The following is a 17,699-nucleotide window of genomic DNA, read 5'->3' on the forward strand; positions in this document are numbered from 1 at the left end:
ATTGCATTGTGGGTACTTTCCGTAGCATCCATAAGTTCCGCAGTTCCCCCGGTTTGGCTTGTCCTCCTTCGAATCCCTACTGGGTTAATATTATTGCGTCGTGGGTGTGCCCTTCTGAGGTAAAATGTCATCAGTGGCATTACCGTTCCCTCCGGTGAAGAGAGCATCAGCTGACAGAGGCCTTCACATGCCGGTTTTTCCTTCTCCCACTGGACATTGCCCTGGCAGACGCATAGGCCACGGCAACCATGGAGCCGTATCAGCCTTTCTTTTTTCCGGCACCGATGTGTTTGTTATACCTGGATGCGCGGACAGAGAGGCGCAGAGACCAGCGCTAACACAGCAGCATTCAATGCTTTGCATGATAGCAAGAGATGGTTACCAGTCGTTCTGTACCGTCTAACTGCCGGAAGTAACTGGCAATTTAAATGACGGTTCTCTCTCCCGCCTCTGTACTGTCCGCTGCTATCATGAGTGCCCCTGGCATGAAAATCTGGCAGGGGCGCAATGCCAACAAGCAAATTGGGATTGGACTGTCGAGTCAATCCCTAACCTTATGTTTCTAGATCAGTCCTGGACCAGAATGGTTTAAGATTTGCAGTTTTCTGTTTCACACCCGCTGTCATATTCAAGGGCCTTCTGCAACAAATTTATTATCTTTTTTTTTGCTAGGGATTTTGTTCCTCACCGCCGTTTGCTGGGTCCTTCCTTCTTATCCCCCTTCTTCAAACCACGTGGTGGGGCAGAGTCTTGCCTGGCTTCCGGACTTAGTGTTCTAGGTTCATTTGCGAAAGTATAGTGGAGCCATAGGTAAATTGCCAAGCGAATAAGGAAACTGTCACCGATCTGGATTTAGGACAATAAATTGAGGGCGGGGAGGCATGGCCCGTAGAGACTATTCAATCTGCCGCCGATTGCTCCTGCACAGGTTATCAGGAGCCTCACGGGGGTGGCGAAGATCAGTCCACGCGAGCCTCTGGGAGTTAGCAGGGACATAGACGTGTGGGGGGTGAGAGGAGCCTCACGCCATGCAGCTGGAGCATGACAAGTTCCAGGAAGTACAAGGAATCGCTAACATAAGATAAACCAGAATAGTGGGAGGTCGTCGGGAAGCCCCCATCGGATTGGCAGTGCTATTGTTTATCTGAGTTCTAGGTTTTGTTATATTTTTCATTAGGGCCGTCAGATGTTTCGCTGTCTGCACGCACTATTCTATTAGATGATGGGGAGTATTTATACCAGGGAAGATTCCGGCATGGCATTGTCAGACTTCTGCATAGTTCTATTAGATATTTCTGCTTCAGTTAGGCGGGCACGTATACATTAACGCCTTGCAGCGCCATGTTTGGGTTGTTGGCGCTTCCCCAGGCGCCTAGGCCAGCTTCCTTTCTTGTTTTCCTTTCTTATTTGAGTGCCAGTTCTGCCCTGGAGGTTTCCACATGGCGGAAAGGTGTGGAGATGGGATGTTGTCTACTATCCCTTTTATCATGTGGGCACTGTGCACAGCGGGTTACTGTGACTTGCCAGTTCTACGTATCAGAAGGTAGTGGCGAGCCTGGGTCTACACAGATTCGACATCTCCTTCCCTGTTAAGCGGTCTTAGTCCCTTTTTTCTGTGACGGGACGTCCTGCTCACCTTTGAGAGTTCTAGACCGAGATGTGCCAAAGCCTGCGACAGGACTGAGCCTGAGTTCATAACGTTCCTCACACTGACAAGTTGAAGAAACACCTACCAAGCACCACCGCCACCGCTCTTCAAAGGGCGGTTTCTTTGTTCTAAACGGTGCCTTTCGGCCGTGGTGGCTCTCTGTAAGCAGAGCCACCTGAGCCCAGTTTGGGGACTGGGGTCCAGGCAGGAGGTCTGTCAATGCCACGCTTACAGTTCGCACCAACTTTCCTCGTGGGACTTTAAGTACGTTTCCAAGAGTATCCGCTGGACGCTGGCCCCCGCAATAGTGATGGGCAGTATTTATCCCACAACACTCCTGCAGAGGCTGTCCAACTACCCCTTGAACACTTGAAGATGGGGGAACAGAGGCTCCAAGTGACTGGCCAAGGTCACACAGTGGAGTCCTTTGGCAGAGCAGGAGTCTCCACATTCGCCGGTTAGCACCAGAAACATTGGTCTGTCCTTCTTCTTGCTGAGTCAGTAGCCTTGCAGGGGGAATCCTTGAAAGAGGTGTGACACATGTAGAGTTTCTGGTGGCGACGTGGTTGCTTCATAGCTGGTTATTTCCTCTTCTACCACTGCGAATTTTAATCTTGCATGCTGGGTTCATAATATAGTGGCACGAAGACTATTGTGAGTGGCCGAGCCAAACTCTCGTCATGCTGCCACGTGACAAACCGAAACACAGCTCGTTCGGTGCGAGAAAGCCGTGGTCTTAGAGCTGCGCGAGTCATATCTTTCCAGTTTAGGTGCCTTTGTCCGTATGCTGTCCTGCCTGCGCAGATAGCTGGTTTGGAGAACCCTTCGACATACTAGCACCAGAAGAATGACCATGGGCAGGGTTCGTCCAGGCACTCAACGCAGGTTTATTGCCTCATGACACAGTATAGTGCCTGCTGGCTCCAGGGTTACCAGGACCTAAACCACGGTGTCGCACGTGCGCAGGAACAGCTCATCCAGCGAGCAGGAATTCTTGCTGTCCCCAAGGCCGCCGCGTTATAGGTGAGGCCCCCAATAATTTTGAGACAGACATAACTCAATACCATCTTTAGCGTGGTTCATGACATCTGCTTATTACGCATACCTTGTATGTGCTCCAGGTGTCTCTGGACACAACTTTCCTATTCTATTACCCTCTAGCAGAACCTTGATCCTGGCCTGGCCAAGGATGTCCCTGGATTAGCTTTGGGGTGTGTCTTAACACATACGCCAGTATCTGTCACTTCTATGGAAGTGCCTGTGTTTTAGCCACACTGGCAATGCTTTTCGCAAAGGACATAGAGTGAAACCCTTGTTAAACATCTGCGTTTAATATATGGCCTGACTTTGGTTCCAGCCTCTTGTCGGCTCAGATCTTGCCACCAGGCCCTGTGCTCGCAGGCTCTTCTTTTTCTCCTAGCAGTTACAGACTTAAAGCCGAAGCCATGGGGTTATGATTGGATGCTCAGCTCCCCTGAAACAGCAAGCTGCAAGCTGACGCGGCCTTGGCTTTCAGGCTGCACTCAGCCACTAGCTTAACACCCTCGTAGACATGTCCGCCGGAGCTGTGTGAATCCTGGCGAGCATCTAATGCAATGTGCCAAGAATGTCTTACCTGTGGTCCTGGGTCACCCTGTGGGTACTTGAGATCAGGTGGTCCAGCACACCAAATTTCCCCGGACAAGCCAAGCGCGCCGTTAATATTCCGCCAAGCCAGGAACTCCTTTGGCCCCGAGATTCCAAACAGAGAGTGGGTCAGAACTTCCTTAAATACAAATGCTATAGACATGCTCCCCAAAATGGGGGGTTGCAAGGCCTACCCCAGTCCATGCTGTCAGTGGGGTTACTGGCAGTGGAACATATATTACAACCTTTATATCTGGTTGTCGCTATTTAATATGCAGTGAAATGATTTGAATGGTATGGGGGGATGCCTTTGCACATCAGACGCAGTGCTTGGTTCATCCATCCCTATGCATTCACTCAGTGCGGCTCCAGCTTTTTTCACATCCACCAAGCAAGCGAAAAAAATAAAAGAAAATCCGATTGGAGCTGCGCCAATCAGCTCACAAGCTGAGCAAGACGAGGTGAAGGGCCCGGCACCAAACTGCCGCCAATGCAGGAGCGATCCGATTTTGCTGCACCAATAGTGCCGCCGCCGCCACATCCGGACGTGCCCCCCTGACAAGTGACACATTTGCTGCCCTTTCTATTGGACGCCGAGGCTTGCTTCTTTCGCTGGGTGCTGGAGCCAGTTCTGCATTCACTAACAGTATGATTCTGTGCCGGCCTCTGTGCATGTCAAAGCAGGAAAATACAATTTGTCACAGGCCTGGTCTACACTAACGGCGTTTTAAATCGATTTAAAGAGCAAGTTAATACTCGATTAACGCTGTAAACCCGTCACACCTACACGCCCTTTATATCTGATATAAGGGGTCTCTTAATTGAATTTCTGTTACTCCTCGACGGAGAGGAGTAGCGCTAAATTCGATATTACTATGATTACGGTTAGTTGTGGACAGAAATCGACGTATTAGCCTCCGGGCGGTACCCTGCATAGGCAGCCAGACGGACCCTTGGACAGCAATCCTGACTCGATGCGCGGGCGGTAAACAGGAAAGCCCACGCGACTTTTGAATTAATTTCTGTTGCCCAGCGTGGAGCTCATGAATCAGCAGGTGGCGATGCAGTCTAAATCCAAGAAGCTCCAGCATGGACCGTACGGGAGATACTGATTTGATCGAGCTGTTGGGAGACAAATCTGTTCTAAGGAGAGCTCCGTTAAGCATGAACAACGAATGCCAGCGTTTGAAAACACAAATCTCAGAGATACCACGCGCCTGCGTGACAGCATAACAGGAAGCTGAGACTAAATGGACTCTGGATGGAGGGGGTACTGGAGGACTCAGCTATCCCAGCTTCAGAAATCGACGTTAGCCTTGGACCATGGATGCACAACGCCGAATTACTGTGCCTAGTGTGGCCGCATGAAATCGAATTTATAATATCAGTTTTATAAAACCAATTTTAGCTAATTCGATATTATCCTGTAGTGTAGACGTGGCCTCAGATTACACTCCCAGAGCAACCTCGTTATCTCAGAGACACTCTATCCAAAGAGCTGCCCTGTGCTAAGAGATGAATGGGGATGGGAAAATTTTCCTGGCAATACCCATTTCCATTCCCGTCAATGCCAGGTGCAGGTGGGTACAGCCTCTGCTAAGGAACAGTGTTGGTGGTCTTGGCATCTGAACTCTTCTATTTACCCACAGAACAGTGACTAACCATCGAGGTACTTACCTGGCCCCCATCACTGAGCACTTCACAGATGTACTGATCCTCACAACCCCGCTCCCCGCCGAGAGGCAGAGCAGTGCTTTTATCCTCATTGTACAGATGGAGAACTGAGGATGTAGATTAAGTTACTCACCCAAGGTCATGCAGGAAGTGTATGCTGGAGCCAGAATTTAAACCCAGGTCTTAGGTCCAAGGCCTGTGCCCTTTCCACTACATCATCCTGCAGGCCAGTGCCTGGCCTGCCAACGTGCTTCAACACTCTGGTGTGCCCATCTGTCAGGCTGAGAGGGTTGTTCAGACACCCTGGCCCAGTCAATCCCTGACCTTTCTGAAGAGGCTGCCACCAAACATGCCGATTGTGACAGCGATGGCCACACTCAATGGCACTGTCACTACTTTGTGACATGGACGTCATCCATCTACTAGGCGCTAAAGTAAGATGCCTAAACTCATTTCACACGTGCTACCCAACACCCCCTGGAGGGTAACATGTTTCTCACTCCCTCTGGACCCGGGCTGGATGAGTGAGCAAGCCCAGAGGTGGAAAGGCTCAGTTACTAATACTTCAGCCATTAAATGCACACTAATGTGCACTAATGAGAATTCTCCTGAAGTTGCTCCGAGAAGAGAGAAGAACTTGAAGGAGGTGAAGGGGAAGACCTCAGTGACTCAGCCAAGCTGCATTTCTAATTCATGCAGCTGTTTCTTTTGAACACTAAGAATAGAAGCCCAATCATCTAAAGCAAGGCAGAGTCTCATTAAACTATTCTGAAGGGAGAGTGAGCTCCTTCCTTCACCCTCCCCAACCACTCCAAAGCAAAGCTCTCTTGGGGAATGAGATGGAGCGTGAGTCAGTGGGGTCGCTGAGTGTTGGAGGATCAAGATGGGAGCCCCCCCGACATGATTGATGCAACACATTCCCCCTGCCCAACAGAGCCTGTTTTCTCATTTAGCACAAGTGACCCCCGGTGACTCTCAGTTTAATTGTGTTTCAGGCACTGACTTGCATAAGCTTGTGCGTGGCCGTAATACAAAGGAGGCGCTCACAAGCGTGGGTGGCAGGCTGGGTAGCCACAAGGCTAGAACTTCTAAAGCAAACTAGCAAGAAGAAAAGTACGAAACTCTTCTTCTCTTTCTTCTTTTATAGGATCCCATGGTCAAGCTAGTCCAGATCCATGATCCATTCACTCCAGAATCCCAGCTCCAACAGGGTCCAAACAGATGCTTCAGAGGAAAGTGCAAGAAACCCATAGCATGAAGAAGTGGGGGTAATCTGCTCCCAATGAAGATGTCCTCCTAATCCCTAGCAGAGATTGCACTGAGCCCTGATGCACTGAGGTGTTATAGCCCTTTCCAAACTTGTTAGCATTAACTGTTAAAACTCTGGATATTTTTGCTATTTATATCAAGGACCAACTTCCTCTGACTCTTGGCAATGCTTTGGCCTCAACAGCTTCCTGTGGCAATGAATTCCACAACCTAATTACACACTGAGTGGAAAAAAAATGCTTTCTTTTATCAGTTTTGAATTTGCCACTTTCAATGTAACTGCATGTCTCCTTGTCCTTGAGAAATGAGACTGGGAGAAAAGAAACTCTCGATCTACTGTCTCTGTCCCCTTCACTATTTCACATAGCTTTATCACGTCCCCTCTTATTTATCTCCTTTCCCAGGTAAACTATTCTCTCTCTCTCTTATCCTGCTCCTTTCATCTCTTCTCCCCTTCCTGTAGCTTTCTATTCTTCTCCATTTCCCCTCAGTAGCTAGTAGCAGACAGGCAGGTATGCTGCATTAATTGTGTTGCTAATACATCTGCATTGTCATTGAGCAATTCCGATGGCTGGAATTTTAAGTGCTGAATTTGTCCACAGCCTGGATTTCCAAGTTAACCCCCCCACACAAACCAACATATCTGAGTTTTGCAAAGCCTTGATAATGACACCATTTAGAAATACCATTTAAGGCTAAGAAGAGAAACAGCCAGCATGAATTCTCCTTCAGATAAATTTCCACCACACACAATAATGCATCAATTAGATTGTGATAAGAATAGAGTATGTGCAATTCAATTCAAAGGAATTTTTTTTAATGTGAAAAAATCTGTAAAGGTGAACAGAAAAGCTGTTTTGATGTTAAAAACTCTTTAGGATACAAAAGCAGCAATAACCTAGATATTGGTGTAGTCTGCAGGTGCAGAGAATGAATGAATGGCTCCAGTGACTGGTCGTGGGAAATACAATAGAGCTGGTTGGAACATTTGCATCACACCAGTTTCCCCGTCAGAAAAAGCAAATTATTATTTTTTATTTTTGCAAAATTGTTTCGGGGAAATGAGCAATAGGGAATGGATCACTTGATGATTACCTGTTCTGTTCATTCCCTCTGGGGCACCTGGCACTGGCCACTGTCAGAAGACAGGATACTGGGCTAGATGGACCTTTGGTCTGACTCAGTATGGTCGTGCTTATGTTTTTATGTTCTTATGTAATTTTGACAAAATTGCATTTAGAAAAAAAATTGGAAAAAACATTTAGAAAAAGTGTCAAAACATCCTGTTTCAACCTTTTTGCAACAAATCTTTCACTTTTTCATTTCAAAATGACTTTTCATTTGAAACTTAATTGTATACAAGACCAAATTTTAAAATTCAAAATTTTGGCTTTTTTTTCCTGATATGGGACCATTTAAAAAAAACATGTCTAGTTTCATGGGGCAGGAAATCTGTTTGCTAACCTGCTCTAATATACATTGTTCCAGCACTAAGCCACAGACCGTGATAATACTGACTTCAAGCTGCAGCCATGCAATGACTGATTTAATGACCAACATGAAATGAATTGGTGGGTCTCAGTGTTATTCCAACTGGACAGTTGTCCATGTCCTCAACCCCACCCCCACCCATGGGCATTAGTAGAGAGTCTGAATGTGCTAAGAGCCTGAACTTCCTTTTCATCCCTACAGGTGGTGCTAGAGGACAGCACCATTACTGGTGGTGGGATAAAAAGGGGTCATGAAGCATGTACACTTGGCACTTTCACCATCACTAAATTCACACACGATCATGCACGCACCATTATTAATGAGAAATTACAAATGCGGTGATCAAACAATAGAGCTGAGAAAAAGGCTCCCCTGGCACAGCACTGCCAGCCCCAAGCATTCACAAAACATGAGTCAGGACCCCCGAAAAACAATAGATTGGCTTTAAAATCATGAGACTTTAAAAATAACGCCTTTGGGTTTGCTTTACTTGCTTTCTGGAGTTTGAGCCTATAGGTTTCAAGTTTTCAAGCTTTTCTCCTCCACACAAGGGGCAGACACTTAGCCTTGGTCCTTTAAATGAAAGTTGAGATTCTAAAGTAATCACGTGACTCTGGGAGCTGGGGCTTTAAGAAAAAAACACCATATATATGGCAAGATGACTCAGGATAAGTCATTAGAGTTGGCAACACCTGACATTATCCGCTCAGTAACTGCTAGGGAGTGTGAGGAGGAGCAGCCAAAGTGTGCATGGAGGGAAGAGTAGTTTGGGAGGAAAGCCAAGAAGTTTGGTGGGAGGGGAGGTAAGCAGTGAGGAAACCAAGGCACATGTGAGAATTCGAGAGGTGGACGGGGTTGGAAGAAGCAGTAGCACAAGCAAGCCAATGGGTTTAATCTGGCCATGAATAAATTTCGGCTGAAATTGAGAGGAAGGTTTAACCATCAGAGGAGTGAGGTTTTGAAAGCCTGCCAGTAGGAGTAGTGGGGACACGGAGCCTAACTCATTTTCAGATGGAGCTTGGTAAGTTTATGAACTTCATAGAATCATAGAAATGCTGACCCCGAGAAGTCATCAAGTCCAGCCCCCCGCATTGAGGCAGGACCAAGTAACCCTAGACCATCCCTAACAGGTATTTGTCCAACCTGTTCTTAAAAAACTCCAGTGATGGGGATTCCACAGCCTCCCTTGGAAGCCTGTCTAACTTAGTTAGATAGATTTTCCTACTCCTAAATCTCCCTTACTGCAAATTAAGCCCATTACTTCTTATTCTACCTTCAGTGCACACGGAGAACAACTGATCCCCATCCTCTTTATAACAGCCTTTCACATATTGGAAGATGGTTTCTACTAGAATCACAGATTTCTCAAGGTTGGAACGGACCTCAGGAGGTAATCTAGTCCACCCCCTGCTCAAGAGCAGGACCAACTCAACTCAAATCATCCCAACCAGGGCTTTGTCAACCTCTAAGCCTGGAGATGCCACCACCTCCCTCAAGTAATCCATTCCAGTGCTCACCATCTTCTTAAGTGAATAGTGTTTCCTAATATCCAACCTAACTCCCCACTGAACTTGAGACCATTGCTCTCTTATTTCTGTCATCTGCCACACTGGCAACAGCGAGCTCCCATCCTCTTTGGAACCCCTTCAGTAAGTTGACGGCTGCTATCAAATCCCCGCTCCTCTTCTCTTCTGCAGACTAATACCCAGTTCCCTCAGCCAATCCTCATAAGTATGTGCGTCCAGACCCTAATATTTCGTTGCCCTCCCACTGGCACTCTCTCAATTTGTCCAACATGCTTCTGTAGCGGTACCAAAACTGGAACAGTACCCAGATGTGCTTCAAACAGTGCGAACTAGAGGGGAATAATCACTTCCCTCGATCTGATGGCAATGCCTCCTACTAATGCAACCAATATGCATTGGCCTTCTTGGCACAAGGGCACACTGCCTTGACCATATCCACTTTCTGTCCACGTAACTCCCCAGGTCCTTTTCTGCAGAGCTGCTGCTAGTCGCCAGTCCCCCAGCTTGTATAGCTGATGGATTTCTTCCTTCTTAAGTGCAGGACTCTGCACTTGTTTTGTTGAAACTCATTCAGATTTCATTTGGCCCAATCCTCCAATTTGTCTAGTCCTCTGGAACTGATCTCTATTCTTCAGCGTTACTACCCTTCCCCAAGCTTAGTGTCTGTGCACCTTGCCTGAGGATGCACCATCCCATATCCAGATCATTAATAGGATCATATAAACAAATGTCAATCTAATCATTCTATATGACTTATTTCTAACAAATTCTTAACTTTAGCTCACATTATGACCCAAAATCATATTCATTACTGCGGCTGGTATCAATGGAAGCAGGTTTGGCCGCCAAATACCATTGCATAGAGCAGACCCAGCATGCACCAACGGGTTCTAGATAGCAAGGTACTGGAGATGTGACCCAGGCAGATCCGGCCGGCGCTTCATTTGGCGCCTAGGTGGTCACCTAGGCGCCAGGATTTGGGAGGGGGCAGCTGCTCCGGCTGGACCCCCGCAGGCGTGCTGCGGAGAGTCTGCTGGTCCCCAGCTCCGGTGAGCATCCCAGGCACGGCGGCAGGTCCACCGGAGTGCGGGACCAGTGGACCGTCTGCAGGAACACTTCGGCAGGTTCCAGTGAGCCGCAGGACACAGACTGTCCGCCAGGAACGCCACTTGCAGTGAGGTCACCGGAAGCCGCGGACGTGAGTCGGGCCTGCACCTAGGCCACCAAAAACCCTAGCGCCGATCTGATCCCTTCCAATTATGTTCCTATGGAGCAGCACTGCAGAGCAGGTGGATGGTGGGAACTGGGCCAACCAGCAGGCAGACAGCTTGGGAGGCAAGAGAGGATATAGTGGAGAGATGGGCAGGTGAGGATCACATACAGTGGCTGCACACAAAGGGTAGATGGTGCGGAGGAGCAGAAGTGGCATGTGGGATAGGACAAGAAGAGAGGCCAATGGGCAGAAGGGGAGGTCAGGAGACATCTGGTGGTGCATTGAGGTGAACAGATTTGAATGAAAGCTTTCCAAGTCTTTCCCCACTTGAGAACTTTGGCTGAGAGGGCCTGGACCTCTTAAAAACATCCCCATTATTACAACTGATGCAAATATTTGTGCAGAGAATGTTTCTTTCAAGCTAGTCCAGGGAGCTGCATGGTTGGGAAGCATTTCCCTCCCTTTCCCTGCTCTGCTTTGGGTGCCATCACCATCTCACAGAACCTGGACCCTGAGTCCCGGCACAAAGAATGAAATAACAAATAAAAACGACACCCATGCTGTAACTGATGAGCCTTCAGTATGAGCTGGCACAGCAGTGTGGATCATACCTCCTCACTTACACAGTGTCAGAGCCTTATTTACCTCCTACATTGGCGCATCTGCAGAATACAGTGGACCTGATTCTTCAGGGGCTTAAACCAGTGGAAGTCAGGAGTGACTCCAGGGAGCAATTTAAATTAAATTGAATTAAAATTGGTACAAGTGAAAGGAGAATCAGGCCCAGTATGCTGGATGTAAAGAGTCTACACTGTGTGTATTTCAGTCCTTTAAGATCAACTTGCGATTCTACAAAAATGGCCTGGGGTGTATACACCACACCAGGGTTTCCACTCCAAGGCTTAATTTACGCATAGATTTTGTACCAGTAAAACTATGTTGGTTAGAGGTGCAATTTTTTACCAAAACATTTGCCAGTGTGGACACAGTTATACCAGCATGAAGGTATCTTATACCAATATATTCTCCTTCTGCATAGGAACGGCTATTTATGCCTTTATGCTACTATAACTGCACCCGCACTAGGGGATTTGTACCACTTTAATTATACCGAGATAGATAAAGCAGTAGACCAGCCCCAAGGGTTAAATGCATCGCCACAGAGTGAACTTAAGGAGACATCTCCCCAAGTCCAAGCTTAATGCTTAAGATGGTGACACTTGTCCTCTGGAAAGGGTACATGAGATTTAGCAAGTGTATAATTTCGTTAACTCAACGTGATGGATGGTTCATTCAAAACATGGCCTCTCGGTGTTCTTCTGAGAGTACTAACCTTTTCTCCTTTCGCCCCAGAAACTCCCCTGGGGCCATCTGCACCTGACATTCCTTGCTCACCCTGGAGGTAGACAAGAGAAAAATCAAAGCCAATGCATAACCATGTCATTTTCCAAGCCAGCTGTAATTCAGTGACAAGTGCACACGCTGTTTGGAACGGGCCCTAGTACCACTTAATGCAGGAAAGAATTCATTAGATGTCACCTTAGAGACTAACGGATGGAGTGGAAAATACAGTAGGAAGATATACACTACAAAAGTGATTTTTTTCCTCCTGCTGATAATAGCCCATTTTAATTGATTTGTCTCATTAGAGTTGGTATGGCAACCCCTCATCTTTTCATGTTCTCTGTGTATATATATCTTCCTACTATATTTTCCACTCAATGCATCTGATGAAGTGGGCTGTAGCCCACAAAAGCTTATGCCCAAATAAATGTGTTAGTCTCTAAGGTGCCACAAGGACTCCTCATTCTTTTTGCTGATACAGACTAACACGGCCATCACTCTGAAACCTGTCATTAGATATTGTGGCTTGCTAGGTTCCCTAAGATGGCAGTTCTATTTTGGGAGAATAAAAAGTAAAGCATGGTGGGTTGTTAGCAACAAAACCCGAGGTCTCTGGTTTTCCTTATCAAACAAGCCAAACTCCCACACATGCACAGCATCCCACCCAGGTACTAGGTGGTCACAGGGTCAGGTATGTTGTCATGGCGCCCTATTGAATCCGTGTCTTGCAGTTCGCATTTACTAGAATTTGCTCAGCCCAGCAGAAATCCTGATGAGTAACATGCAGCGTCTGCCTGACTGTCTGACTCCCTTTGCAACCCCTCTGACTGGGTGTATCGCTGGCGGAAGACACGGTGGCAAGTTACCAGCTTTGGTTTGACACAATGAGGGTCTGGTTCAATGCCATTGAAGTTAATAGAAAGAATCTCATTGACTTCAATGGGCTCCAGATCAGGCCCTGAGTGAGTGCTCAGAGCAAGCAAACTAATGCATCGGCTGGCAAAGCTTGACACCTGCCCTCCCCTCCTCGACCAGCCATGGAGGTGAAAAAAGAACAAAAATCAAGAACCAAACCCAGGGTTTGCTGACAGATATTTAGCATTCAGCTTTTGCTGTTCAAAAAGACCCCCCTGCAGCGTTCACTAGATAGAGGTGCTGGAACAATTTGTACAGTGGGGGTGCTAGGAGCCATTGAACCAAACTGGAAACCCTGCATATGATGGAAACCACTTCAAGCCAAGCAGTGCTGCTGCACCCCCTAGTTTTAGCACCTATGTCACTAGGCCTGGTCAACTGACCGAAATGTGCAGCCATTTAACTGTATTTGGTAACAAACTGAATTTAAGCTAAAACCAGCCAGTCTGAAACTGATTTAAGCACATCCACACATGAGCTTGCACTGATTTAACCGCATCCGTTTAGAAGCAGATTGTGTGAAATCAGTACTATTTCTGTCCTTAGACAAGCCCACAGAGAGGGACATGGGCATTGGGTAATTAAATTTCAAACACCTGTAATGCCCTTACAAAGCTTCCAGCTGAGAGAGAAGAGGGGCCTTCCTACTCACCTTTGGCCCAAGCAGTCCATCTGACCCTGGTATCCCTGGTTTTCCAGGGCTGCCAATCTCACCCTGCATGTGGAACAAGATACTGGAAATGTAAGCAGGTTGGGAACAGAAGGCACCAATTAGAAAGATGGGGGGGGGGTAAATACATGTGAAAATCAGACTGAATGGAGAGTATTGCGATAGGCATGTTTAAACCTTCTCCAAACTGGTGAGTGGATCAGCTGCCAATAGAATGGGCCATGGAATGTGACCTCTGCTCTCAGACCTATGGGTAGCTTCTCCAGATTGGGTCTGAGACAGGTTGGCAGAACATTATGACAGGATCTGTCATGGCCCAGTGCTGGGCCTGACCTGCGGATAACTAGGAGGCCCTCATTGCCCTGGGCTGTCATGGGCACAAACTTCATCTGCGCTAGATCCCCTTTAAACTAATGTTAAAAGCAAGAAGAACAATAACAAGTCCTCACCTTTATTCCATCTGCACCAGGGCTACCCATCCGCCCGGGAAAACCACGTAAGCCCTTGGACAGAAATGACAACTATCTGGTAAAGATACGTAGGACAAAACACAGTGCTATCCACCCCTGTGAAAAGGGCCAGCACTAACTCATGCATGGCTTAACAGAACCTGTCATAAACAGATGGTTAAGGGTTAATGTCTCTTTTACCTGTAAAGGGTTAAGAAGCTCAGTGAACCTGGCTGACACCTGACCAGAGGACCAATAGGGGGACAAGATACTTTCAAATCTTGGTGGAGGGAAGTCTTTGTTTGTGCTTTTTGTTTTGTTCGTTGTTCGCTCTCGGGACTGAGAGGAACGGGACATCAATCCAGGTTCTCCAATCTTTCTGAATCAGTCTTTCATGTTTCCAAATAGTAAGTAATAGCAGGCAAGGTGGATTAGTCTTATGTTTGTTTTCTCAACTTGTAAATGTGTCTTTTTGCTGGAAGGATTTTCACCTCTGTTTGCTGTAATTTTGAATCTCAGGCTGGGGGGGTGGTCCCTCTAGTCTATACTGAATGACTGGAGTACCTGTAAAGCATTTCCATCCTGATTTTACCAGAGATAATTTTTACCTTTCTTTCTTAATTTAAAGCTCTCTTTTAAGACCTGATTGGTTTTTCCTGTTTAAAATCAAGGGATTGAGTTTGAACTCACCAGGATTGGGGGGGGAAAGGAGGAGGGATGGTTAATTCCTCTTTGTTTTAAGATCCAAGGAGTTTGGATCTGTGTAGCCTCTCAAGGCAACCCAGGGAGGGAGAGTCTGGGGGGAAAAGGAGGGGGATGGTTAATTTCTCCTTATTTTAAGACCCAAGGGGTTTGGGTCTTGGGTTCCCCAGGGAAGGTTTTGAGGGAACAAACAGTGTGCCAGACACTACTTCTGGTTGGTGGCAGCGTTACCAGATCTAAGCTAGGAATTAAGCTTAGAAGGGTCCATGCAGGTCTCCCACATTTGTACTCTAAAGTTCAAAGTGGAGAAAAAACCTTGACAGAGCCTTTCTACAGAGTTGTGTAAACACTGCACTGCTCTCTTCTTCACCTGCCATCCACCTACCTAGCAGAGTGGTCCACTTGCCATTTTCTACAATCATTCAGGTCAACCAGTTTTCATATTTGTTGCACCATCTTCCCCTCTGCCCCTGAGAATAGCCAAAGCACTCATTATTTCTTTGATGATGCTCGTTTCTTACCTTAGATCCTTTCCGTCCAAGGTCTCCAAATATACCAGGATCACCTTTCACTCCCTGAATAAAAGACAAACATGATTCTGAAAGGGGGCGGGGTATGGGTGTGTGTGTGGGTGTGTTGGTGTGTCACTTGCCCCACACAGGGCAGAAGAGATAAATTAGGCCAGAGGAACACTACGCAGAACTTTCCAATTAGAGAAGGGCTCACTAAGCAAGCCAGTCCGGAGGTGGCTTGTTGAAGCAGCCAATCAGGCCCAGCAGGGGCCATATATAAAGGGCTGCAGAAGGCAGTCTCTCCTTGGCCTGCTAGGGAGAAGGACTGGCTGCCTAGGAGCACCATGGCTAGAGCAGTGCTGGGCAGGGGAGCAGAAAACAAGGAGCTTCTGGTTGACTGCTGCCAGACTGAGACCCTGGAGGAAGGGCAGATATGGTGCTAGGGCTGCCCTCACTCGCCCTGAGGGAAGTGGCCAACATGGACTGTAGTTTTCCCTTGGAGCAAGGGACTAGACTGTTGATTGCAGCAGGCAACCAAGACAAGTGGCTGGATTATAGACTGCCAGTTCCCCTAAAAGCCCCAGAAGAGGACGCTGCGGTCCGGGGAGCGATGCAGGTCCTAGAGAGGTGGAGACAACAAAGTGGGCGTAACGGCGAGCGAGACACCACTGGAGGAGCACGTCCTGCGGAAGGACTTGAGCTAATTCCAGAACGGCCAGCAGGAGGCGCCATGGTGGTAAGTCTCGCACCACCACCATGTGTGTGTGTGAGCATGTGTGTGATACACACACACACACAATGATCTGCAACTAGAAAGTTAAAAATACAGGTCTCCTAATAGCATCATCTTCAATTTATATTGCCCCTTTCACCCCAAAGGCTCCACTGCATTTTATAAGCTTGAATAAAGGAATCATCTCCCCCATGGAAATGCAGCCACCTCTGGGATGGGAAACACAGCAACACACACGATAGTGGAGTACACTCAAACACAAAGTGACCCCAAAGTGACTCTCCCTCTCTGTCTTCGCATCGCAAACAATCTACTGGTTTCTACACAGCTGCCAGGAATATGGTTGGAGTGTGATGAGGCTGAAAAAGTGCCATCACTCATCACAGGATGGCAGCTTGTTTTACGGGGATTCCCAATGCCAAGTGAATTGGAATAACGAACAGCCTTGAGTGTCTAGAGGTTTGGAAAGATCATATCAGTTCTGCGACAGCTAGCAGTTATTAGACAGTCTCCGTTAGCTCATTGTAGTGGTGTGGTTACCCTGCTCCTGCCCTGAAGGGCTTAAAATAGCCCTGGGAGAGGGCTGTGGCAGGGGAAAAGCTGGGCTGACTGGGGAAGCAGCCACAGCTGCAGCCAGTGCAGTCAGGGCCCAGCTGACCCTTATAAGAGGGCGGTGGGCTGGAAGGACAAACACACATTCTCTCTAGCGTCCTGAGAGAGAAGGACCTGGCTGCCTGGGCGGCTGGGAAGGGTACCTGAGGTGGAGCAGTGCTGGGGAAAGAAAGAGGGAGCTGGGGAGCTCCAGCCAGGAAATACCCAAGGCTGCAGACCCTGCTAAAAAGACCAGATAGGTACTAAGGCTGTGGAGGGGCAGCCCAGAGATAGGCAAAGGCAGCTGGTCCAACCCCCCTTGATGGTGATGAGTTCAATCCTTGAGGGGGCAATTTGGGGATTGGTCCTGCTTTGAGCAGGGGGTGGGACTAGACGATCTCCTGAAGTCCCTTCCAACCCTAATAATCTATGATTTCTATGTTTACAGACTGCATTTGGCCCCAGTGAGTGGGGGCTAGATGGTGACTGGCAGTAGCCACTGAGGCAAGGTGGGGATAGAGGGTTGGGGGTTCCCCTGTGAAGGGAGACCCAGAGCGAGGGGTTACTGTGGTGGGCAGAACCCCTGGGGAAAGGGCACCGGGGTCCGGGAGGGACACAGGGGCCAGTGGTAGGCAAGACACCAGCTGCAAAGGGTGCTCTGGACTGGAAAGAGTTAATTCCTGAGATGGCCAGCAGGAGGCGCCAGGCAGGTGAGTCGTCACCGCACCACACCCATACATTAGTTACTGCTCTGAACATTGTAGTGCCTGGCTCGTTCCCTGACTGAATGCTCTAAAGGGCTCCGAGGAGTTGTAACACAAGCAGTCTGACGTGCTGCCCTGGCTCTGCACAGAGCTGGCTTTCGATATATTTGCAAAACTTTTTCAAATTCTTTTGCAAAAGATTTTCGCCACTTTCCAAGGAGAGTCAAAACCAGAAAGAGTTCCCTTTTCCCCCTGCTCCATTTTGGAGATGTTGAAGGCATTTTAAGGGTTAATGAGAGAAAAGAACAAAATTCCAACAGGAAACGAGCCAATTTACAGACCTTCCTTTGCCCCAGGGGAAAAGTCACTTTTGCCGGCAGAGGAAAGTTCCCACCACAATTCCCGTGCCTCCTGTAACAAAAAAAATCTCTTTCCTGGAAAAGTTTGCAGAACTAGCAGCTGGCTGATTTTTTCCCCCTTCTCCCCACACCAGTTTTACCAACGCTGTGGATATTGTGGTTGGAAGTAGCATGTAGGTAAACTTCTGGAAAGCTGAACTTGCCCTGGGAGAATGCAAAACTGTCACAAGAGACTCAGGGCAGATTCTCAGCAGGTGTTAATCAGTTCCCAAT

At 47.8% G+C, this 17,699-nt stretch overlaps 1 protein-coding gene across 1 annotated transcript in view; it reads right to left on the reverse strand.

Moving 5' to 3' along the window:
- LOC116818314 (uncharacterized) overlaps nucleotides 1-17,699 on the reverse strand; it is a 265,422-nt gene that overhangs the window by 84,457 nt on the left and 163,266 nt on the right. The window contains 4 exon segments of the mRNA XM_075063437.1: nucleotides 11,781-11,843; nucleotides 13,359-13,421; nucleotides 13,826-13,879; nucleotides 15,049-15,102. Coding sequence (XP_074919538.1) covers nucleotides 11,781-11,843; nucleotides 13,359-13,421; nucleotides 13,826-13,879; nucleotides 15,049-15,102 — 234 coding nt within the window.

Source organism: Chelonoidis abingdonii, chromosome 1, assembly GCF_003597395.2.
Source record: "Chelonoidis abingdonii isolate Lonesome George chromosome 1, CheloAbing_2.0, whole genome shotgun sequence".
Taxonomy (NCBI): domain Eukaryota; kingdom Metazoa; phylum Chordata; order Testudines; family Testudinidae; genus Chelonoidis; species Chelonoidis abingdonii.